At 41.4% G+C, this 26,181-nt stretch overlaps 1 protein-coding gene across 1 annotated transcript in view; it reads right to left on the bottom strand.

Annotated features, from left to right (window-relative positions):
* LOC139755694 (Ig-like and fibronectin type-III domain-containing protein 1) overlaps nucleotides 1–26,181 on the bottom strand; it is a 152,048-nt gene that overhangs the window by 7,347 nt on the left and 118,520 nt on the right. Inside the window, exon 8 of the mRNA XM_071674339.1 lies at nucleotides 25,786–25,970. Within this exon, the coding sequence (XP_071530440.1) occupies nucleotides 25,786–25,970 (185 nt within the window). The remainder of the gene's footprint in view (nucleotides 1–25,785; nucleotides 25,971–26,181) is intronic.

The raw sequence follows: 26,181 nt of genomic DNA, 5'->3' as shown, positions 1-26,181 counted from the left end.
TCTCCTTTATGCCCTTTACCTTTGTACAATGGGACTATGCATGCATTCCGCCAATTCTCAGGTACTTCACATTGAACCATACATACAATGAATATCCTCACAAACCAGTCAAGAACACAGTCAACCCCTTTTTTAAAAAAACATCCGGTGCGATACCATCCAAACCCGCCACCTTGCCAGCAATCATCTTCCGTAAAGCTTTCACTACCTCTTCTCTTTTTACCAAACCATTCTTCCTGACCCTTTCACTTCGCTCACCACCTCAACCAAAAGACCCTAAATCTGCCACTCTATCATCTAACATATTCAACAAACCTTTAAAATACTCACTCCAACTCCTTCTCCCATCGCCACTACTTGTTATTACCTCACCTTTAGCCCCCTTCACCCATGTTCCCATTCGTTCTCTTTTCTTACGCACTTTACTTACCATCTTCCAAAACATCTTTTATTCTCCCTAAAATTTAATGATACTCTCTCTCCCCAATTCTCATTTGCCCTCTTTTTCACATCTTGCACCTTTCTCTTGACCACTTGCCTCTTTCTTTTATACATCTCCAAGTTATTTGCACTATTTCCTAGCAAAAATCGTCAAAATGCTTCTATCTTCTCTTTCGCTAATAATCTTACTTCTTCATCCCACCAGTCGCTACTAGTTTTTGTCGGCTCACCTCCAACGCTTCTCATAACACAACTGTCTTTTCCGCAAGCCATCACTGCTTCCTTAAATAAGTCCCATTCCTCTCCCACTCCCCTTACGTCCTTTGCTCTCACTTTTTTCAATTTTCCACTATGTCTCTCCTGGTATTTCCTCAGACAAGTCTCCTTCCTAAGCTCTCTTACTCTCACCACTTTCCTTTACTTCTTTTCTGAAAACGTCTACAAATTTTCTCCTTCGCCTCTACAAGATAATGATCTCCCTCAAGTTGCACCTCTCAGCACATTAACATCCAAAAGTCTCTCTTTCAAGTGATTATCAATTAACACGTAATCCAATAACGCTCTTTTTAAACCAGGGACTCCCAATCACCAGTCTTTTTCAGCACAAAAATCTACAAGCTCTTCACTATTTCCATTTACACCATTGAACACCCCATGTACAGCAATTATTCCCTCAACTGACAAAATAATCGCATTTCCATTCAAATTACCCATCAGTATACCCCGGTCTCGTGCATCGAAACTGTTAACACACTCACACAGCTGCTCCCAAAACACTTGCCTCTCATGATCTTTTTTCTCATGCCCAGGTGCTTAGGCACCAATAATCACCCATCTCTCTCCATTCACATTCAGTTTTAACCATATCAATCCAAAGTTTACTTTCTTACATTCTATCACATACTCCTACAACTGTTTTAAGAGTAGTGCTGCTCCTTCCTTTGCTCTTGTCCTCTCCTAACCCCTGACTTTACTCCCAAAACATTTCCAAACTACTCTTGCACTTTACCCTTGAGCTTCTTTTCACTCAGAGCCAAAACATCCAGGTTCCTTTCCTCAAACGTACAACATATGTCTCCTTTTTTCTCATCTTGGTTACATCCACATACATTTAGACAACCAAATATGAGCTTTCCAGGCGGATAACCACTCCCCGCGTGACTCCTTCTGTTTCCCCTTTTAGAAAGCTATAATACAAAGAGGGGAGGGATTCTAGCCCCCCTATCCCGTCCCCTTTTGTCGCCTTCTACGACACGCGGAGAATACGTGGGAAGCATTATATCTCCCCTATCCCTAGGGATTATGTATATATATATATATATATATATATATATATATATATATATATATATATATATATATATATATATATATATATATATATATATATATATATATATATATATATATATATATATATATATATATATATATATATATATATATATATATATATATATATATATATATATATATATATATATATATATATATATATATTCCTATGAGTCCATGGGGAAAATAAAACACGAAAAGTTCCCAAGTGCACTTTCGTGTAATAATCACATCATAAGGGGAGACACAAGAGAGAAATATAACACAGTTGATATACATCGAAAGACGAAGCTAGGACGCCATTTGGTAAAAAAGTGATTGTCCAAAACATACCAAAACATCATTTATATTTATTTATTTATTATACTTTGTCGCTGTCTCCCGCGTTTGCGAGGTAGCGCAAGGAAACAGACGAAAGAAATGGCCCAATCCCCATCCATACACATGTATATACACACGTCCACACACGCAAATATACATACCTACACAGCTTTCCATGGTTTACCCCAGATGCTTCATATGCCTTGATTCAATCCACTGACAGCACGTCAACCCCGGTATACCACATCGTTCCAATTCACTCTATTCCTTGCCCTCCTTTCACCCTCCTGCATGTTCAGGCCCCGATCACACAAAATCTTTTTCACTCCATCTTTCCACCTGCAATTTGGTCTCCCTCTTCTCCTTGTTCCCTCCACCTCCGACACATATATCCTCTTGGTCAATCTTTCCTCACTCATTCTCTCCATGTGCCCAAACCACTTCAAAACACCCTCTTCTGCTCTCTCAACCACGATCTTTTTATTTCCACACATCTCTCTTACCCTTACGTTACTCACTCGATCAAACCACCTCACACCACACATTGCCCTCAAACATCTCATTTCCAGCACATCCATCCTCCTGCGCACAACTCTATCCATAGCCCACGCCTCGCAACCATACAACATTGTTGGAACCACTATTCCTTCAAACATACCAATTTTTGCTTTCCGAGATAATGTTCTCGACTTCCACACATTCTTCAAAGCTCCCAGAATTTTCGCCCCCTCCCCCACCCAATGATCCACTTCCGCTTCCATGGTTCCATCCGCTGCCAGATCCACTCCCAGATATCTAAAACACTTCACTTCCTCCAGTTTTTCTCCATTCAAACTCACCTCCCAATTGACTTGACCCTCAACCCTACTGTACCTAATAACCTTGCTCTTATTCACATTTACTCTTAACTTTCTTCTTCCACACACTTTACCAAACTCAGTCACCAGCTTCTGCAGTTTCTCACATGAATCAGCCAACAGCGCTGTATCATCAGCGAACAACAACTGACTCACTTCCCAAGCTCTCTCATCCCCAACAGACTTCATACTTGCACCTCTTTTCAAAACTCTTGCATTTACCTCCCTAACAACCCCATCCATAAACAAATTAAACAACCATGGAGACATCACACACCCCTGCCGCAAACCTACATTCACCGAGAACCAGTCACTCTCCTCTCTTCCTACACGTACACATGCCTTACATCCTCGATAAAAACTTTTCACTGCTTCTAACAACTTTCCTCCCACACCATATATTCTTAATACCTTCCACAGAGCATCTCTATCAACTCTATCATATGCCTTCTCCAGATCCATAAATGCTACATACAAATCCATTTGCTTTTCTAAGTATTTCTCACATACATTCTTCAAAGCAAACACCTGATCCACACATCCTCTACCACTTCTGAAACCACACTGCTCTTCCCCAATCTGATGCTCTGTACATGCCTTCACCCTCTCAATCAATAACCTGCCATATAATTTACCAGGAATACTCAACAAACTTATACCTCTGTAATTTGAGCACTCACTCTTATCCCCTTTGCCTTTGTACAATGGCACTATGCACACATTCCGCCAATCCTCAGGCACCTCACCATGAGTCATACATACATTAAATAACCTTACTAACCAGTCAACAATACAGTCACCCCCTTTTTAAATAAATTCCACTGCAATACCATCCAAACCTGCTGCCTTGCCGGCTTTCATCTTCCGCAAAGCTTTCACTACCTCTTTTCGGTTTACCAAAACATATATGTATATATATATGTATATATATATATGTATGTATATGTATATATATATATGTATGTATATGTATATATATATATATATATATATATATATATATATATATATATATATATATATATATATATATATATATATATATATATATATATATATATATATATTATCCCTGGGGATAGGGGAGAAACAATACTTCCCACGTATTATCTGCGTGTCGTAGAAGGCGACTAAAAGGGGAGGGAGCGGGGGGCTGGAAATCCTCCCCTCTCAATTTTTTTTAATTTTCCAAAAGAAGGAACAGAGAAGGGGGCCAGGTGAGGATATTCCCTCAGTGGCCCAGTTCTCTGTTCTTAACGCTACCTCGCTAACGCGGGAAATGGCCAATAGTTTGAAAAAAAAAAAAAGAAATATATATATATATATATATATATATATATATATATATATATAAATATATATACATATCCCCTAAGTATTCTTAATCCCCTATCCCTGGGGATAGGGGATTAAACATACTTCCCACGCATTCCTCACGTGTCGTAGAAGGCGACTAAAGGGGACGGGAGCGGGGGCCAGAAACCCTCCCCTACTTGTATTTTAACTTTCTAAAAGGGGAAACAGAAGAAGGAGTCACGCGAGGAGTGCTCATCCTCCTCGAAAGCTCAGATTGGGGTGTCTAAATGTGTGTGGATGTAACCAAGATGAGAAAAAAGGAGAGATAGGTAGTATGTTTGAGGAAAGGAACCTGGATGTTTTGGCTCTGAGTGAAACGAAGCTAAAGGGTAAAGAGGAAGAGTGGTTTGGGAATGTCTTGGGAGTAAAGTCAGGGGATAGTGAGAGGATAAGAGCAAGGGAAGGGGTAGCAGTACTCCTGAATCAGGAGTTCTGGGAGTATGTGATAGAGTGTAAGAAAGTAAATTCTAGATTGATATGGGTAAAACTGAAAGTTGATGGAGAGAGATGGGTGAATATTGGTGCATATGCACCTGGGCATGAGAAGAAAGATCATGAGAGGCAAGTATTTTGGGAGCAGCTGAACGAGTGTGTTAGTGGTTTTGATGCAGAAGACCTGGTTATAGTGATGGGTGATTTGAATGCAAAGGTGAGTAATGTGGCAGTTGAGGGAAAAATTGGTATACATGGAGTGTTCAGTGTTGTAAATGGAAATGGTGAAGAGCTTGTAGATTTATGTGCTGAAAAAGGACTGGCGATTGGGAATACCTGGTTTAAAAAGCTAGATATACAGAAGTATACGTATGTAAGTAGGAAAGATGGCCAGAGAGCGTTATTGGATTACGTGTTAATTGACAAGCGCGCGTAAGAGAGACTTTTGGATGTTAATCTGCTGACAGGTGCAACTGGAGGGATGTCTGATCATTATCTTGTGGAAGCGAAGGTGAAGATTTGTGGGGGTTTTCAGAAAAGAAGAGAGAATGTTGGGGTGAAGTGAGTGGTGAGAGTAAGTGAGCTTAGGAAGGAGACTTGTGTGAGGATGTACCAGGAGAGACGGAGTACAGAATGGAAAAAGGTGAGAACAAAGGAGGGAAGGGGAGTGGGGGAGGAATGGGATGTATTTAGGGAAGCAGTGATGGCTTGCGCAAAAGATGCTTGTGGCATGAGAAGAGTGGGAGGTGGTTTTATTAGAAAAGGTAGTGAGTGGTGGTATGAAGAAGTAAGATTATTAGTGAAAGAGAAGAGAGAGGCATTTGAACGATTTTTGAAGGGAAAAATGCAAATGAGTGGGAGAGGTATAAAAGAAGAGGCAGGAGGTCAAGAGAAAGGTGCAAGAGGTGAAAAAAAGGGCAATTGAGAGTTAGGGTGAGAGAGTATCATTAAATTTCAGGGAAATTAAAAAGATGTTTTGGAAGGAGGTAAATAAAGTGCGCAAGACATGGGAGCAAATGAGAACTTCAGCAAAGGGGGCTAATGGGGAGGTGATAACAAGTAGTGGTGATGTGAGAAGGAGATTGAGTGGGTATTTTGAAGGTTTGTTGAATGTGTTTGATGATAGAGTGGCAGATAAAGGGTGTCTTGGTCGAGGTGGTGTGCAAAGTGAGAGGGTTAGGGAAAATCATTTGGTAAATAGAGAAGAGGTAGTAAAAGCTTTACGGAAGATGAAAGCCGGCAAAGCAGAAGGTTTGGATGGTATTGCAGTGGAATTCATTAAAAAAGGGGATTGACTGTATTGTTGACTGGTTGGTAAGGTTATTTAATGTATGTATGATTCATGGTGAGGTGCCTGAGGATTGGCGGAATGCTTCCATAGTGACATTGTACAAAGGCAAAGGGGATCAGAGTGAGTGCTCAAATTACAGAGGTATAAGTTTGTTAAGTATTCCTGGTAAATTATGTGGGAGGGTATTGATTGAGAGGGTGAAGGCGTGTACAGCGCATCAGATTGGGGAAGTGCGGTGTCGTTTCAGAAGTGGTAGAGGATGTGTGGATCAGGTGTTTGCTTTGAAGAACGTATGTGAGAAATACTTAGAAAAACAAATGGATCTGTATATACCATTTATGGATCTGGAAAAGGCATATGATAGAGTTGATAGATATGCTGTGTGGAAGGTTTTAAGAATATATGGTGTGGCAGGCAAGTTGTTAGAAGCAGTGAAAAGTTTTTATCGAGGATGTAAGGCATGTGTACGTGTAGGAAGGAGGAAAGTGATTGGTTCTCAGTGAATGTAGGTTTGCGGCAGGGGTGTGTGATGTCTCCATGGTTGTTTCATTGTTTATGGATGGGGTTGTTAGGGAGGTGAATGCAAGAGTTTTTGTAAAGAGGGGCAAGTATGCAGTCTGTTGATGGCTGATTCATGTGAGAAACTGCAGAAGCTGGTGACTGAGTTTGGTAAAGTGTGTGACAGAAGAAAGTAAATGTGAATAAGACCAAAGTAATTAGGTACAGTAGGGTTGAGGGTCAAGTCAATTGGGAGGTAAGTTTGAATGGAGAAAAACTGGAGGAAGTAAAGTGTTTTAGATATCTGGGAGTTGATCTGGCAGCGGATGGAACCATGGAGGCGGAAGTTTATCATAGGGTGGGGGAGGGAGCGAAAACCATGGGAGCCTTGAAGAATGTGTGGAAGTCGAGAACATTATCTCGGAAAGCAAAAATGGGTATGTTTGAAGAAATAGTGGTTCCAACAATATTGTATGGTTGCGAGGCGTGGGCTATGGATAGAGTTGTGCGCAGGAGGATGGATGTGCTGGAAATGAGATGTTTGAGGACAATGTGTGGTGTGAGGTGGTTTGATCGAGTAAGTAACGTAAGGGTAAGAGAGATGTGTGGAAATAAAAAGAGCGTGGTTGAGAGAGCAGAAGAGGGTGTTTTGAAAAATATATATATATACATATATATATATATATATATATATATATATATATATATATATATATATTTATATTTTATTTATTATACTTTGTCGCTGTCTCCCGCTTTTGCGAGTTAGCGCAAGGAAACAGACGAAAGAAATGGCCCAACCCCCCCCCATACACATGTATATACATACGTCCACACACGCAAATATACATACCTACACAGCTTTCCATGGTTTACCCCAGACGCTTCACATGCCTTGATTCAATCCACTGACAGCACGTCAACCCCGGTATACCACATCGCTCCAATTCACTCTATTCCTTGCCCTCCTTTCACCCTCCTGCATGTTCAGGCCCCGATCACACAAAATCTTTTTCACTCCATCTTTCCACCTCCAATTTGGTCTCCCTCTTCTCCTTGTTCCCTCCACCTCCGACACATATATCCTCTTGTTCAATCTTTCCTCACTCATCCTCTCCATGTGCCCAAACCACTTCAAAACACCCTCTTCTGTTCTCTCAACCACGCTCTTTTTATTTCCACACATCTCTCTTACCCTTACGTTACTCACTCGATCAAACCACCTCACACCACACATTGTCCTCAAACATCTCATTTCCAGCACATCCATCCTCCTGCGCACAACTCTATCCATAGCCCACGCCTCGCAACCATACAACATTGTTGGAACCACTACTCCTTCAAACATACCCATTTTTGCTTTCCGAGATAATGCTCTCGACTTCCACACATTCTTCAAGGCCCCCAGAATTTTCGCCCCCTCCCCCACCCTATGATCCACTTCCGCTTCCATGGTTCCATCCGCTGCCAGATCCACTCCCAGATATCTAAAACACTTCACTTCCTCCAGTTTTTCTCCATTCAAACTCACCTCCCAATTGACTTGACCCTCAACCCTACTGTACCTAATAACCTTGCTCTTATTCACATTTACTCTTAACTTTCTTCTTCCACACACTTTACCAAACTCAGTCACCAGCTTCTGCAGTTTCTCACATGAATCAGCCACCAGCTCTGTATCATCAGCGAACAACAACTGACTCACTTCCCAAGCTCTCTCATCCCCAACAGACTTCATACTTGCCCCTTTTTCCAAAACTCTTGCATTTACCTCCCTAACAACCCCATCCATAAACAAATTAAACAACCATGGAGACATCACACACCCCTGCCGCAAACCTACATTCACTGAGAACCAATCACTTTCCTCTCTTCCTACACGTACACATGCCTTACATCCTCGATAAAAACTTTTCACTGCTTCTAACAACTTTCCTCCCACACCATATATTCTTAATACCTTCCACAGAGCATCTCTATCAACTCTATCATATGCCTTCACCAGATCCATAAATGCTACATACAAATCCATTTGCTTTTCTAAGTATTTCTCACATACATTCTTCAAAGCAAACACCTGATCCACACATCCTCTACCACTTCTGAAACCACACTGCTCTTCCCCAATCTGATGCTCTGTACATGCCTTCACCCTCTCAATCAATACCCTCCCATATAATTTACCAGGAATACTCAACAAACTTATACCTCTGTAATTTGAGCACTCACTCTTATCCCCTTTGCCTTTGTACAATGGCACTATGCACGCATTCCGCCAATCCTCAGGCACCTCACCATGAGTCATACATACATTAAATAACCTTACCAACCAGTCAACAATACAGTTACCCCCTTTTTTAATAAATTCCACTGCAATACCATCCAAACCTGCTGCCTTGCCGGCTTTCATCTTCCGCAAAGCTTTCACTACCTCTTCTCTGTTTAACAAATCATTTTCCCTAACCCTCTCACTTTGCACACCACCTCGACCAAAACACCCTATATCTGCCACTCTAACATCAAACACATTCAACAAACCTTCAAAATACTCACTCCATCTCCTTCTCACATCACCACTACTTGTTATCACCTCCCCATTTGCGCCCTTCACTGAAGTTCCCATTTGCTCCCTTGTCTTACGCACTTTATTTACCTCCTTCCAGAACATCTTTTTATTCTCCCTAAAATTTAATGATACTCTCTCACCCCAACTCTCATTTGCCCTTTTTTTCACATCTTGCACCTTTCTCTTGACCTCCTGTCTCTTTCTTTTATACATCTCCCACTCAATTGCATTTTTTCCCTGCAAAAATCGTCCAAATGCCTCTCTCTTCTCTTTCACTAATACTCTTACTTCTTCATCCCACCACTCACTACCCTTTCTAATCAACCCACCTCCCACTCTTCTCATGCCACAAGCATCTTTTGCGCAATCCATCACTGATTCCCTAAATACATCCCATTCCTCCCCCACTCCCCTTACTTCCATTGTTCTCACCTTTTTCCATTCTGTACTCAGTCTCTCCTGGTACTTCCTCACACAGGTCTCCTTCTCAAGCTCAGTTACTCTCACCACCCTCTTCACCCCAACATTCACTCTTCTTTTCTGAAAACCCATACAAATCTTCACCTTAGCCTCCACAAGATAATGATCAGACATCCCTCCAGTTGCACCTCTCAGCACATTAACATCCAAAAGTCTCTCTTTCGCACGCCTGTCAATTAACACGTAATCCAATAACGCTCTCTGGCCATCTCTCCTACTTACATATATATATATATATATATATATATATATATATATATATATATATATATATATATATATATATATATATATATATATATATATATATATATATATATATATATATATATATATATATATATATATATATGTATATATGTATATATATATACATATATATATATATATATATATATATATATATATATATATATATATATATATATATATATATATATATATATATATATATATATATATATATTTATATTTATATTTATTCATTATACTTTGTCGCTGTCTCCCGCGTTTGCGAGGTAGCGCAAGGAAATAGACGAAAGAAATGGCCCCACCCCCCCCCCCATACATGTGTATATACATACGTCCACACACGCAAATATACATACCTACACAGCTTTCCATGGTTTACCCCAGACGCTTCACATGCCTTGATTCAATCCACTGACAGCACGTCAACCCCGGTATACCACATCGCTCCAATTCACTCTATTCCTTGCCCTCCTTTCACCCTCCTGCATGTTCAGGCCCCGATCACACAAAATCTTTTTCACTCCATCTTTCCACCTCCAATTTGGTCTCCCTCTTCTCCTCGTTCCCTCCACCTTCGACACATATATCCTCTTGGTCAATCTTTCCTCACTCATTCTCTCCATGTGCCCAAACCACTTCAAAACACCCTCTTCTGCTCTCTCAACCACGCTCTTTTCATTTCCACACATCTCTCTTACCCTTACGTTACTCAATCGATCAAACCACCTCACACCACACATTGTCCTCAAACATCTCATTTCCAGCACATCCATCCTCCTGCGCACAACTCTATCCATAGCCCATGCCTCGCAACCATACAACATTGTTGGAACCACTATTCCTTCAAACATACCCATTTTTGCTTTCCGAGATAATGTTCTCGACTTCCACACATTTTTCAAGGCCCCCAGAATTTTCGCCCCCTCCCCCACCCTATGATCCACTTCCGCTTCCATGGTTCCATCCGCTGCCAGATCCACTCCCAGATATCTAAAACACTTCACTTCCTCCAGTTTTTCTCCATTCAAACTCACCTCCCAATTGACTTGACCCTCAACCCTACTGTACCTAATAACCTTGCTCTTATTCACATTTACTCTTAACTTTCTTCTTCCACACACTTTACCAAACTCAGTCACCAGCTTCTGCAGTTTCTCACATGAATCAGCCACCAGCGCTGTATCATCAGCGAACAACAACTGACTCACTTCCCAAGCTCTCTCATCCCCAACAGACTTCATACGTGCCCCTCTTTCCAAAACTCTTGCATTTACCTCCCTAACAACCCCATCCATAAACAAATTAAACAACCATGGAGACATCACACACCCCTGCCGCAAACCTACATTCACTGAGAACCAATCACTTTCCTCTCTTCCTACACGTACACATGCCTTACATCCTCGATAAAAACTTTTCACTGCTTCTAACAACTTTCCTCCCACACCATATATTCTTAATACCTTCCACAGAGCATCTCTGTCAACTCTATCATATGCCTTCTCCAGATCCATAAATGCTACATACAAATCCATTTGCTTTTCTAAGTATTTCTCACATACATTCTTCAAAGCAAACACCTGATCCGCACATCCTCTACCACTTCTGAAACCACACTGCTCCTCCCCAATCTGATGCTCTGTACATGCCTTCACCCTCTCAATCAATACCCTCCCATAAAATTTACCAGGAATACTCAACAAACTTATACCTCTGTAATTTGAGCACTCACTCTTATCCCCTTTGCCTTTGTACAATGGCACTATGCACGCATTCCGCCAATCCTCAGGCACCTCACCATGAGTCATACATACATTAAATAACCTTACCAACCAGTCAACAATACAGTCACCCCCTTTTTTAATAAATTCCACTGCAATACCATCCAAACCTGCTGCCTTGCCGGCTTTCATCTTCCGCAAAGCTTTCACTACCTCTTCTCTGTTTAACAAATCATTTTCCCTAACCCTCTCACTTTTCACACCACCTCGACTAAAACACCCTATATCTGCCACTCTATCATCAAACACATTCAACAAACCTTCAAAATACTCATTCCATCTCCTTCTCACAGCACCACTACTTGTTATCACCTCCGCATTTGCGCCCTTCACTGAAGTTCCCATTTGCTCCCTTTTCTTACGTACTTGATTTACCTCCTTCCAGAACATCTTTTTATTCTCCCTAAAATTTAATGATACTCTCTCACCCCAACTCTCATCTGCCCTTTTTTTCACCTTTTGCACATTTCTCTTGACCTTCTGTCTCTTCCTTTTATACATCTCCCACTCAATTGCATTTTTTCCCTGCAAAAATCGTCCAAATGCCTCTCTCTTCTCTTTCACTAATACTCTTACTTCTTCATCCCACCACTCACTACCCTTTCTAATCAACCCACCTCCCACTCTTCTCATACCACAAGCATCTTTCGCGCAATCCATCACTGATTCCCTAAATACATCCCATTCCTCCCCCACTCCCCTTACTTCCATTGCTCTCACCTTTTTCCATTCTGTACTCAGTCTCACCTGGTACTTCCTCACACAGGTCTCCTTCCCAACCTCACTTACTCTCACCACCCTCTTCACCCCAACATTCACTCCTCTTTTCCGAAAACCCATACAAATCTTCACCTTAGCCTCCACAAGATAATGATCAGACATCCCTCCAGTTGCACCTCTCAGCACATTAACATCCAAAAGTCTCTCTTTCGCACGCCTGTCAATTGACACGTAATCCAATAACGCTCTCTGGACATCTCTCCTACTTACATAAGTATACTTATGTATATCGCGCTTTTTAAACCAGGTATTCCCAATCATCAGTCCTTTTTCAGCATATAAATCTACAAGCTCTTCACCATTTCCATTTACAACACTGAACACCCCATGTATACCAATTATTCCCTCAACTGCCACATTACTCACCTTTGCATTCAAATCACCCATCACTATAACCCGGTCTCGTGCATCAAAACCACTAACACACTCATTCAGCTGCTCCCAAAACACTTGCCTCTCATGATCTTTCTTCTCATGCCCGTGTGCATATGCACCAATAATCACCCACCTCTCTCCATCAACTTTCAGTTTTACCCATATTAATCGAGAATTTACTTTCTTACATTCTATCACATACTCCCACAACTCCTGTTTCAGGAGTATTGCTACTCCTTCCCTTGCTCTTGTCCTCTCACTAACCCCTGACTTTACTCCCCAGACATTTCCAAACCACTCTTCCCCTTTACCCTTGAGCTTCGTTTCACTCAGAGCCAAAACATCCAGGTTCCTTTCCTCAAACATACTACCTATCTCTCCTTTTTTCACATCTTGGTTACATCCACACACATTTAGGCACCCCACTCTGAGCCTTCGAGAAGGATGAGCACTCCCCGCGTGACTCCTTCTTCTGTTTCCCATTTTAGAAAGTTAATACAAGGAGGGGAGGATTTCTGGCCCCCCGCTCCCGTCCCCTCTAGTCGCTTTCTACGACACGCGAGGAATACGTGGGAAGTATTCTTTCACCCCTATCCCCAGGGATAATATACATATATATATACATATACACATACACACACATACACATACATACGCACATATACACACACACACACACACACATACATATATATATACATATGAAAAATGTAAGAAACAATTTAGAAAACTGAAACAGGAGTTGTGGGAGTATGTGATAGAATGTAAGAAAGTAAATTCTCGATTAATATGGGTAAAACTGAAAGTTGATGGAGAGAGGTGGGTGATTATTGGTGCATATGAACCCGGGCATGAGAAGAAAGATCATGAGAGGCAAGTGTTTTGGGAGCATCTGAATGAGTGTGTTAGTGGTTTTGATGCACGAGACCGGGTTATAGTGATGGGTGATTTGAATGCAAAGGTGAGTAATGTGGCAGTTGAGGGAATAATTGGTATACATGGGGTGTTCAGTGTTGTAAATGGAAATGGTGAAGAGCTTGTAGATTTAAGTGGTGAAAAAGGACTGATGATTGGGAATACCTGGTATGTATATATATATATATATATATATATATATATATATATATATATATATATATATATATATATATATATATATATATATATGTTTGGAAGTCGAAAAAATTATCTCGGAAAGCAAAAATGGGTATGTTTGACGTAATAGTGGTTCCAACAATGTTGTATGGTTGCGAGGCGTGGGCTATAGATAGAGTTGTGCGCAAGAGAGTGGATGTGGTGGACCCGAGATGTTTGAGGACAATATGTGGTGTGAGGTGGTTTGATCGAGTAAGTAATGTAAGTGGAAGAGAGATGTGTGGAAATAAAAAGATCGTGGTTGAGAGAGCAGAAGAGGGTGTTTTGAAATGGTTTGGGCACATGGAGAGAATGAGTGAGGAAAGATTGACCAAGAGGATATATGTGTCGGAGGTGGAGGGAACGAGGAGAAGTGGGAGACCAAATTGGAGGTGGAAAGATGGAGTGAAAAAGATTTTGAATGATCAGGGAATGAACATGCAGGGAAAAAATGCAAATGAGTGGGAGATTTATAAAAGAAAGAGACAGGAGGTGAAGAGAAAGGTGAAAGAGGTGAAAAAGAGGGCAAATGAGAGTTGGGGTGAGAGAGTATCATTAAATTTTAGGGATGAAAAACAATGATGTTCTCGAAAGAGGTAAATAAAGTGCGTAAGACAAGGGAGCTTCAGTGAAGGGGGCTAATGGGGAGGTGATAGCAAGTAGTGGTGATGTGAGAAGGAGATGGAGTGAGTATTCTGAAGGTTTGTTGAATGTGTTTGATGATTGAGTGGCAGGTATAGGGTGTTTTGGTCGAGGTGGTGTGCAAAGTTAAAGGGTTAGGGAAAATGATTTGGTAAACAGAGAAGAGGTAGTAAAAGCTTTGCGGAAGGTGAAAGCCGGCAAGGCAGCAGGTTTGGATGGTATTGCAGTGGAATTTTTAAAAAAGGGGGTGATTGTATTGTTGACTGGTTGATAAGGTTATTTAATGTATGTATGATTCATGGTGAGATGCCTGAGGATTGGCGGAATGCTTGCATAGTGCCATTGTACAAAGGCAAAGGGGATATGAGTGAGTGCTCAAATTACAGAGGTATAAGTTTGTTAAGTATTCCTGTTAAATTATAAAGAAGGGTATTGATTGAGCGGGTGAAAGCATGTACAGAGAATCATATTGGGGAAGAGCAGTGTGGTTTCAGAAGGGGTAGAGGATGTGCAGATCAAGTGTTTGCTCTGAAGAATTTATGCGAGAAATACTTAGAAAAGCAAATGGATTTGTATGTAGCATTTATGGATCTGGAGAAGGCATATGATAGAGTTGATAGAGATGCTCTGTGGAAGGTATTAAGAATATATGGTGTGGGAGGGAAGTTGTTAGAAGTAGTGAAAAGTTTTTATCGAGGATGTAAGGCATGTGTACGTGTAGGAAGAGAGGAAAGTGATTGGTTCTCAGTGAATGTAGGTTTGCGGCAGGGGTGTGTGATGTCTCCATGGTTGTTTAATTTGTTTATGGATGGGGTTGTTAGGGAGGCGAATGCAAGAGTTTTGGAAAGAGGGGCAAGTATGAAGTCTGTTGTGGATGAGAAAGCTTGGGAAGTGAGTCAGTTGTTGTTCGCTGATGATACAGCGCTGTTGGCTGATTCATGTGAGAAACTGTAGAAGCTGGTGACTGAGTTTGCTAAAGTGTGTGAAAGAAGAAAGTTAAGAGTAAATGTGAATATGAGGAAGGTTATTAGGTACAGTAGGGTTGAGGGTCAAGTCAATTGGGAGGTAAGTTTCAATGGAGAAAAACTGGAGGAAGTGAAGTGTTTTAGATATCTGGGAGTGGATCTGGCAGCGGATGGAACCATGGAAGCGGAAGTGAATCATAGGGTGGGGGAGGGGGCGAAAATCCTGGGAGCCATGAAGAATGTGTGGAAGTGGAGAAGATTATCTCGGAAAGCAAAAATGGGTATTTTTGAAGGAATAGTGGTTCCAACAATGTTGTATGGTTGCGAGGCGTAGGTTATGGATAGAGTTGTGCGTAGGAGGGTGGCTGTGCTGGAAATGAGATGTTTGAGGACAATATGTGGTGTGAGGTGGTTTGATCGAGTAAGTAATGTAAAAGTAAAAGAGATGTGTGGAAATAAAAAGAGCATGGTTGAGAGAGCAGAAGAGGGTGTTTTGAAATCTTTTGGGCACATGGAGATAATGAGTGAAGAAAGATTGATCAAGAGGATATATGTGTCGGAGGTGGAGGGAACGTGGAGAAGTGGGAGAACAAATTGGAGGTGGAGAGATGGAGGGAAAAGATTTTGAGTCATCGGGCCCTGAACATGCAGGAGGGTGAAAGTCGGACAAGGAATAGAGTGAATTGGATCGATGTGGTATACCGGGGTCGACGTGCTGCCAATGGATTGAATCAGGGCATGTGAAGCGTCTGGAGTAAACCATGGAAAGTTCTGTGGGGCCTGGATGTGGAAAGGGAGCTGTGGTTTCGGGCATTATTACATAACAGCTAGAGACTGAATGTGAACGAATGGGGCCTTTGTTGTATTTTCCTAGCGGTACCTCGCACACATGAGGGGGGAGGGAGATGTTATTCCATGTGTGGCGAGGTGGCGATGGGAATAAATAAAGGCAAATAGTATGAATTATGTACATGTGTATATATGTATATGTCAGTGTGTGTATATATGTGTACAATGAGATGTATAGGTATATATATTTGCGTGTGTGGACGTGTATGTATATACATGTGTATGGGGGTGGGTTGGGCCATTTTTTTCGTCTGTTTCCTTGCGCTACAACGCAAACGCGGGAGACAGCGACAAAGGAAAATAAATAAATAATAAATAAATATATATATATATATATATATATATATATATATATATATATATATATATATATATATATATATATATATATATATATATATATGGGCATGAGAAGAAAGATCATGAGAGGCAAGTGTTTTGGGAGCAGCTGAACGAGTGTGTTAGTACTTTTGATGCACAAGACCGGGTTATAGTGATGGGTGATTTGAATTCAAAGGTGAGTAATGTGGCAGTTGAGGGAATAATTGGTATACATGGGGTGTTCAGTGTTGTAAGTGGAAATGGTGAAGAGCTTCTTGATTTATTTGCTGAAAAAGGACTGGTGATTGGGAATACCTGGTTTAAAAAGCGAGATATACATAAGTATACGTATGTAAGTAGGAGAGATGGCCAGAGAGCATTATTGGATTACGTGTTAATTGACAGGCGCGCGAAAGAGAGACTTTTGGATGTTAATGTGCTGAGAGGTGCAACTGGAGGGATGTCTGATCATTATCTTTTGGAGGCGAAGGTGAAGATTTGTATGGGTTTTCAGAAAAGAGGAGAGAATATTGGGGTGGAGAGGGTGGTGAGAGTAAGTGAGCTTGGGAAGGAGACTTGTGTGAGGAAGTACCAGGAGAGACTGAGTACAGAATGGAAAAAGGTGAGAACAAAAGGAGGTAAGGGGAGTGGGGGAGGAATGGGATGTATTTAGGGAAGCAGTGATGGCTTGCGCAAAAGATGCTTGTGGCATGGGAAGCGTGGGAGGTGGGTTGATTAGAAAGGGTAGTGACTGGTGGGATGAAGAAGTAAGTTTATTAGTGAAAGAGAAGAGAGAGGCATTTGGACGACTTGTGCAGGGAAAAAATGCAAATGAGTGGGAGATGTATAAATGAAAGAGGCAGGAGGTCAAGAGAAAGGTGAAAGAGGTGAAAAAGAGGGCAAATGAGAGTTGGGGTGAGAGAGTATCATTTACTTTTAGGGAGAATAAAAAGATGGTCTGGAAGGAGGTAAATAAAGTGCGTAAGACAAGGGAGCAAATGGGAACATCAGTGAAGGGCCCAAATGGGGAGGTGATAACAAGTAGTGCTGAGATGAGAGGAGATGGAGAGAGTATTCTGAAGGTTTGTTGAATGTGTTTGATGATAGAGTAGCAGATATAGGGTGTTTTGGTCGAGGTGGTGTGCAAAGTAAGAGGGTGGTGTGCAAAGTGAGAGGGAAAGGTATTTGGTAAACAGGGAAGAGGTACTAAAAGCTTTGCGGAAGATGAAAGCCGGCAAGGCAGCAGGTTTGGATGGTATGGCAGTGGAATTTATTAAAAAGGGGGGTGACTGTATTCTTAACTGGTTGGTAAGGTTATTTAATGTATGTATGGTTCATGGTGAGGTGCCTCAGGATTGGCGGAATGCTTGCATAGTGCTATTGTATAAAGGCAAAGGGGATAAGAGTGAGTGCTCAAATTACAGAGGTATAAGTTTGTTGAGTATTACTGGTAAATCATATGGGAGGGTATTCATTGAGAAGGTGAAGGCATGTACAGAGCATCAGATTGGGGAAGAGCAGTGTGGTTTCAGAAGTGGTAAAGGATGTGTGGATCAGATGTTTGCTTTGAAGAATGTAAGTGAGAAATACTTAGAAAGGAAATAGATCTGTACGTAGCATTTATGGATCTGGAAAAGGCATATGATAGAGTTGATAGAGATGCTCTGTAGAAGGTACTAAGAATATATGGTGTGGGAGCCAAGTTGTTAGAAGCAGTGAAAAGTTTTTATCGAGGATGTAAGGCATGTGTACGTGTAGAAAGAGAGGAAATTGATCGGTTCTCAGTGAATGTAGGTTTGCGGCAGGGGTGTGTGATGTCTCCATGGTTGTTTAATTTGTTTATGGATGGGGTTGTTACGGAGGTGAATGCAAGAGTTTTGGAAAGAGGGGCAAGTAATGCAGTCTGTTGTGGATGAGAGAGCTTGAGAAGTGAGTCAGTTGTTGTTCGCTGATGATACAGTGCTGGTGGCTGATTCATGTGAGAAACTGCAGAAGCTGGTGACTGAGTTTCCTAAAGTGTGTGAAAGAAGAAAGTTACGAGTAAATGTGAATAAGAGCAAGGTTATTAGGTACAGGAGGGTTGAAGGTCAAGTCAATTGGGAGGTAAGTTTGAATGGAGAAAAACTGGAGGAAGTAAAGTGTTTTAGATATCTGGGAGTGGATCTGGCAGCGGATGGAACCATGGAAGCGGAAGTGAATCATAGGGTGGGGGAGGGGACGAAAATCCTGGGAGCCTTGAAGAATGTGGGGATGTCGAGAACATTATCTCGGAAAGCAAAAATGGGTATGTTTGAAGGAATAGTGGTTCCAACAATGTTGTATGGTTGCGAGGCGTGGGCTATGGATAGAGTTGTGCGCAGAAGGGTGGCTGTGCTGGAAATAAGATGTTTGAGGACAATATGTGGTATGAGGTGGTATGATCGAGTAAATAATGTAAGGGTAAGAGAGATGTGTGGAAATAAAAAGAGTGTGGTTGAGAGAGCAGAAGAGGGTGTTTTGAAATGGTTTGGTCACATGGAGAGAATGAGTGAGGAAAGATTGACCAAAAGGATATATGTGTCAGACGTGGAGGGAACGAGGAGAAGCGGGAGACCAAATTGGAGGTGGAAAGATGGAGTGAAAAAGATTTTGAGTGATCGGGGCCTGAACATGCAGCAGGGTGAAAGGCGGGCAAAGAATAGAGAGAATTGGATCGATTTGGTATACCGGGGTCGACGTGCTGTCAATGGATTGAACCAAGGCATGTGAAGCGTCTGGGGTAAACCATGGAAAGTTGTGTGGGGCCTGGATGTGGAAAGGGAGCTGTGGTTTCGGTGCACTATTACATGACAGCTAGAGAATGAGTGTGAACGAATGAGGCCTTTGGTGTCTTTTCTTAGCGCTACCTCGCACACATGAGGGGGGAGGGTGTTGTTATTCCATGTATGGCGCGTTGGCGATGGGAACAAATAAAGGCAGACAGTATGAATTATGTACATGTGTATATATGTATATGTCTGTGTGTGTATATATATGTGTACATTGAGATGTATAGGTATGTATATTTGCGTGTGAGGACGTGTATGTATATACATGTGTGTGTGGGCGGGTTGGGCCATTCTTTCGTCTGTTTCCTTGCGATACCTTGCTAACGCGGGAGACAGCGACAAAGCATAATAAAACTAATAAATAAATATATATATATATATATATATATATATATATTTTTTTTTTTTTTTTTTTTTCATACGATTCGCCATTTCCCGCATTTGCGAGGTAGCATTAAGAACAGAGGACTGGGCCTTAGAGGGAAAATCCTCACCTGGCCCCCTTCTCTGTTCCTTCTTTTGGAAAATTAAAAAAAAACGAGAGGGGAGGATTTCCAGACACCCGCTCCCTCCCCTTTTAGTCGCCTTCTACGACACGCAGGGAATACGTGGGAAGTATTCTTTCTCCCCTATATATATATATATATATATATATATATATATATATATATATATATATATATATAGGGGAGAAAGAATACTTCCCACGTGTTCCCTGCGTGTCGTAGAAGGCGACTAAAAGGGGAGGGAGCGGGGCGGCTGGAAATCCTCTCCTCTCATCATTTTTTTTTAATTTTCCAAAAGAAGGAACAGAGAAGGGGGCCAGGTGAGGATATTTCCTCAAAGGCCCAGTCCTCTGTTCTTAAAGCTACCTCGCTAATGCGGGAAATGGCGAATAGTTTGAAAAAAAAAAAGAAAAAAAAAAAATATATATATATATATATATATATATATATATATATATATATATATATATATATATATATATATATATATATATATATATATATATATATACATATATATAAATATATATATATATATGTATTTTTTTTTTTTTTTTATACTTTGTCGCTGTCTCCCGCGTTTGCGGGGTAGCGCAAGGAAACAGACGAAAGAAATGGCCCAACCCCCCCCCCATACACATGTACATACACACGTCCACACACGCAAATATACATACCTACACAGCTTTCCATGGTTTACCCCAGACGCTTCACATGCCTTGATTCAATCCACTGACAGCACGTCAACCCCTGTATACCACATCGCTCCAATTCACTCTATTCCTTGCCCTCCTTTCACCCTCCTGCATGTTCAGGCCCCGATCACACAAAATCTTTTTCACTCCATCTTTCCACCTCCAATTTGGTCTCCCTCTTCTCCTCGTTCCCTCCACCTCCGACACATATATCCTCTTGGTCAATCTTTCCTCACTCATTCTCTCCATGTGCCCAAACCATTTCAAAACACCCTCTTCTGCTCTCTCAACCACGCTCTTTTTATTTCCACACATCTCTCTTACCCTTACGTTACTTACTCGATCAAACCACCTCACACCACACATTGTCCTCAAACATCTCATTTCCAGCACATCCATCCTCCTGCGCACAACTTTATCCATAGCCCACGCCTCGTAGCCATACAACATTGTTGGAACCACTATTCCATCAAACATACCCATTTTTGCTTTCCGAGATAATGTTCTCGACTTCCACACATTTTTCAAGGCTCCCAAAATTTTCGCCCCCTCCCCCACCCTATGATCCACTTCCGCTTCCATGGTTCCATCCGCTGACAGATCCACTCCCAGATATCTAAAACACTTCACTTCCTCCAGTTTTTCTCCATTCAAACTCAGCTCCCAATTGACTTGACCCTCAACCCTACTGTACCTAATAACCTTGCTCTTATTCACATTTACTCTTAACTTTCTTCTTCCACACACTTTACCAAACTCAGTCACCAGCTTCTGCAGTTTCTCACATGAATCAGCCACCAGCGCTGTATCATCAGCGAACAACAACTGACTCACTTCCCAAGCTCTCTCATCCCCAACAGACTTCATACTTGCCCCTCTTTCCAGGACTCTTGCATTTACCTCCCTAACAACCCCATCCATAAACAAATTAAACAACCATGGAGACATCACACACCCCTGCCGCAAACCTACATTCACTGAGAACCAATCACTTTCCTCTCTTCCTACACGTACACATGCCTTACATCCTCTATAAAAACTTTTCACTGCTTCTAACAACTTGCCTCCCACACCATATATTCTTAATACCTTCCACAGAGCATCTCTATCAACTCTATCATATGCCTTCTCCAGATCCATAAATGCTACATACAAATCCATTTGCTTTTCTAAGTATTTCTCACATACATTCTTCAAAGCAAACACCTGATCCACACATCCTCTACCACTTCTGAAACCGCACTGCTCTTCCCCAATCTGATGCTCTGTACATGCCTTCACCCTCTCAATCAATACCCTCCCATATAATTTACCAGGAATACTCAACAAACTTATACCTCTGTAATTTGAGCACTCACTCTTATCCCCTTTGCCTTTGTACAATGGCACTATGCACGCATTCCACCAATCCTCAGGCACCTCACCATGAGTCATACATACATTAAATAACCTTACCAACCAGTCAACAATACAGTCACCCCCTTTTTTTATAAATTCCACTGCAATACCATCCAAACCTGCTGCCTTGCCGGCTTTCATCTTCCGCAAAGCTTTTACTACCTCTTCTCTGTTTACCAAATCATTTTCCCTAACCCTCTCACTTTGCACACCACCTCGACCAAAACACCCTATATCTGCCACTCTGTCATCAGACACATTCAACAAACCTTCAAAATACTCATTCCATCTCCTTCTCACATCACCACTACTTGTTATCACCTCCCCATTTACGCCCTTCACTGAAGTTCCCATTTGCTCCCTTGTCTTACGCACCCTATTTACCTCCTTCCAGAACATCTTTTTATTCTCCCTAAAATTTACTGATAATCTCTCACCCCAACTCTCATTTGCCCTTTTTTTCACCTCTTGCACCTTTCTCTTGACCTCCTGTCTCTTTCTTTTATACTTCTCCCACTCAATTGCATTTTTTCCCTGCAAAAATCGTCCAAATGCCTCTCTCTTCTCTTTCACTAATACTCTTACTTCTTCATCCCACCACTCACTACCCTTTCTAAACAGCCCACCTCCCACTCTTCTCATGCCACAAGCATCTTTTGCGCAATCCATCACTGATTCCCTAAATACATCCCATTCCTCCCCCACTCCCCTTACTTCCATTGTTCTCACCTTTTTCCATTCTGTACACAGTCTCTCCTGGTACTTCCCCACACAGGTCTCCTTCCCAAGCTCACTTACTCTCACCACCTTCTTCACCCCAACATTCACTCCTCTTTTCTGAAAACCCATACTAATCTTCACCTTAGCCTCCACAAGATAATGATCAGACATCCCTCCAGTTGCACCTCTCAGCACATTAACATCCAAAAGTCTCTCTTTCGCACGCCTGTCAATTAACACGTAATCCAATAACGCTCTCTGGCCATCTCTCCTACTTACATAAGTATACTTATGTATATCTCGCTTTTTAAACCAGGTATTCCCAATCATCAGTCCTTTTTCAGCACATAAATCTACAAGCTCTTCACCATTTCCATTTACAACACTGAACACCCCATGCATACCAATTATTCCCTCAATTGCCACATTACTCACCTTTGCATTCAAATCACCCATCACTATAACCCGGTCTCGTGCATCAAAACCGCTAACACACTCATTCAGCTGCTCCCAGAACACTTGCCTCTCATGATCTTTCTTCTCATGCCCAGGTGCATATGGACCAACAATCACCCACCTCTCTCCATCAACTTTCAATTTTACCCATATTAATCGAGAATTTACTTTCTTACATTCTATCACATACTCCCACAACTCCTGTTTCAGGAGTATTGCTACTCCTTCCCTTGCTCTTGTCCTCTCACTAACCCCTGACTTCACTCCCCAGACATTTCCAAACCACTCTTCCCCTTTACCCTTGAGCTTCGTTTCACTCAGAGCCAAAACATCCAGGTTCCTTTCCTCAAACATACTACCTATCTCTCCTTTTTTCACATCTTGGTTACATCCACACACATTTAGGCACCCCACTCTGAGCCTTCGAGGAGGATGATCACTCCCCGCGTGACTCCTTCTTCTGTTTCCCATTTTAGAAAGTTAATACAAGGAGGGGAGGATTTCCGGCCCCCCGCTCCCGGGGGGCCGGAAATATATATATATATATATATATATATATATATATATATATATATATATATATATATATATATATATATATATATATATATATATATATATATATATTTTTAAATTATTTTATTATACTTTGTCGCTGTCTCCCGCGTTTGCGAGGTAGCGCAAGGAAACAGACGAAAGAAATGGCCCAACCCCCCCCATACACATGTATATACATACGTCCACACACGCAAATATACATACCTACACAGCTTTCCATAGCTTACCCCAGACGCTTCACATGCCTTGATTCAATCCACTGACAGCACGTCAACCCCGGTATACCACATCGCTCCAATTCACTCTATTCCTTGCCCTCCTTTCACCCTCCTGCATGTTCAGGCCCCGATCACACAAAATCTTTTTCACTCCATCTTTCCACCTCCAATTTGGTCTCCCTCTTCTCCTTGTTCCCTCCACCTCCGACACATATATCCTCTTGGTCAATCTTTCCTCACTCATCCTCTCCATGTGCCCAAACCACTTCAAAACACCCTCTTCTGCTCTCTCAACCACGCTCTTTTTATTTCCACACATCTCTCTTACCCTTACGTTACTCACTCGATCAAACCACCTCACACCACACATTGTCCTCAAACATCTCATTTCCAGCACATCCATCCTCCTGCGCACAACTCTATCCATAGCCCACGCCTCACAACCATATATATATATATATATATATATATATATATATATATATATATTGAGAGGTAAGTTACAATGGAGAAAAACTGAAGGGAGTGAAGTGTTTTTGATATCTGGGAGTTGATTTGGCAGCGGATGGATCAATGGAAGCGGAAGTGAGTCACAGGGTTGGGTGGGGGCGAAAGTTCTGGGAGCGTTGAAGAATGTGTGGAAGTCGAGAACATTATCTCGGAAAGCAAAAATCGGTATGTTTGAAGGTATATTGCTTCCAAGAATGTTATATGGTTCTGAGGCGTAGGCTATAGATAGGGTTGTGCGGAGGAGGGTGAATGTATTGAAAATGAGATGTCTGAGATGTTTTAGGACAATATGTGGTATGAGGTGGTTTGATTGAGTAACTAATGAAATGATAAGAGAGATGTGTGGTAATGAAAAGAGTGTGGTTGAGAGAGCAGGAGAGGGTGTATTGAAATGGTGTGGTCACATGGAGAAAATGAGTGAGGAAAGATTGAAAAAGAGGATATATGTGTTAGAGGTGGAGGGAACGTGAAAAAGTGGAAGACCAAATTGGAGGTGGAAGGATGGAGTGTAAAAGACTTTGAGCGATCGGAGTCTGAACATGCAGGAGGGTGAAAGGCGTGAAAGGAATAGAGTGAATTGGAACGATGCGGTATCCCGGGGTCGACATGCTGTCAGTGGATTAAACCATGGCATATGAAGCGTCTGGGGTAAACCATGGAAAGCTTTATGGGGCCTGGATGTGGAAAGGGATCTGTTGTTTCGGTGCATTATACATGACATCTAAGACTGAGTGTGAACGGATATGGCCTTTGTAGTCTTTTCCTAGCACTACCTCGTGCGCATGCCGTGGGGGGGGAGGGGGGGGGGTTTATTTCATGTGTGGCGGTGGCGATAGAAATGAATAAAGGCAGCAAGTATTAATCATGTACATGTGTATATATGTATATGTCCGTGTATGTATATATATGTATACGTTGAAATGTATAGGTATGTATTTGTGCGTGCATGGACGTGTATGTATATACATGTGTATCTGGGTGGGTTGGGCCATTCTTTCGTCTGTTTCCTTGCGCTACCTTGCTAACGCGGGAGACAGAGACAAAGTATGATTATGATATATATATATATATATATATATATATATATATATATATATATATATATATATATATATATATATATATATATATATATACATACATACATACATACATACATAGATAGATTGATAGATAGATAAATATATAGATAGATAGACATATAAATAGATAAATAAATACAACCTTCCTTAAAATCTTACCTGAACAGTGTCTCCATTCTGCTCTCGAATATATGAGGGATTTTCAAATGAGATTCTCCCGTTGCTGGATGATTTCCCTCCCAATAGATTCCTTTTTCGCGCCCAGAGAAAGCCAATCACCACACCCACACACAGAAGGACAATGAACACCGCGGTGCACACAGCTACAGCCACGTCAGATCCTCCTGTAAGAGCAAAAAATAGGCATTATTTCAGCGTGTTCCATGAAGTGGATTTATGCTAGGCTTGCAAGACATTCTCAAGCTAAAACAGGGTATCAGAAGTTAACGCAGGGTATCCAGTTTTTAGACAAATATGATAAAACTTCTGTTGGTTAGATCGTAAATGAGCCAATAAAGTCCGGTTAGACTTGATCAATATGAAAAATAGTTAGGG

This window comes from Panulirus ornatus, chromosome 19 (genome assembly GCF_036320965.1).
Source record: "Panulirus ornatus isolate Po-2019 chromosome 19, ASM3632096v1, whole genome shotgun sequence".
In the NCBI taxonomy this organism is placed as follows: Eukaryota; Metazoa; Arthropoda; class Malacostraca; order Decapoda; family Palinuridae; genus Panulirus; species Panulirus ornatus.
Note: the sequence above shows the minus strand (reverse complement) of the source record. Positions and strands in the feature narration are given on the sequence as shown.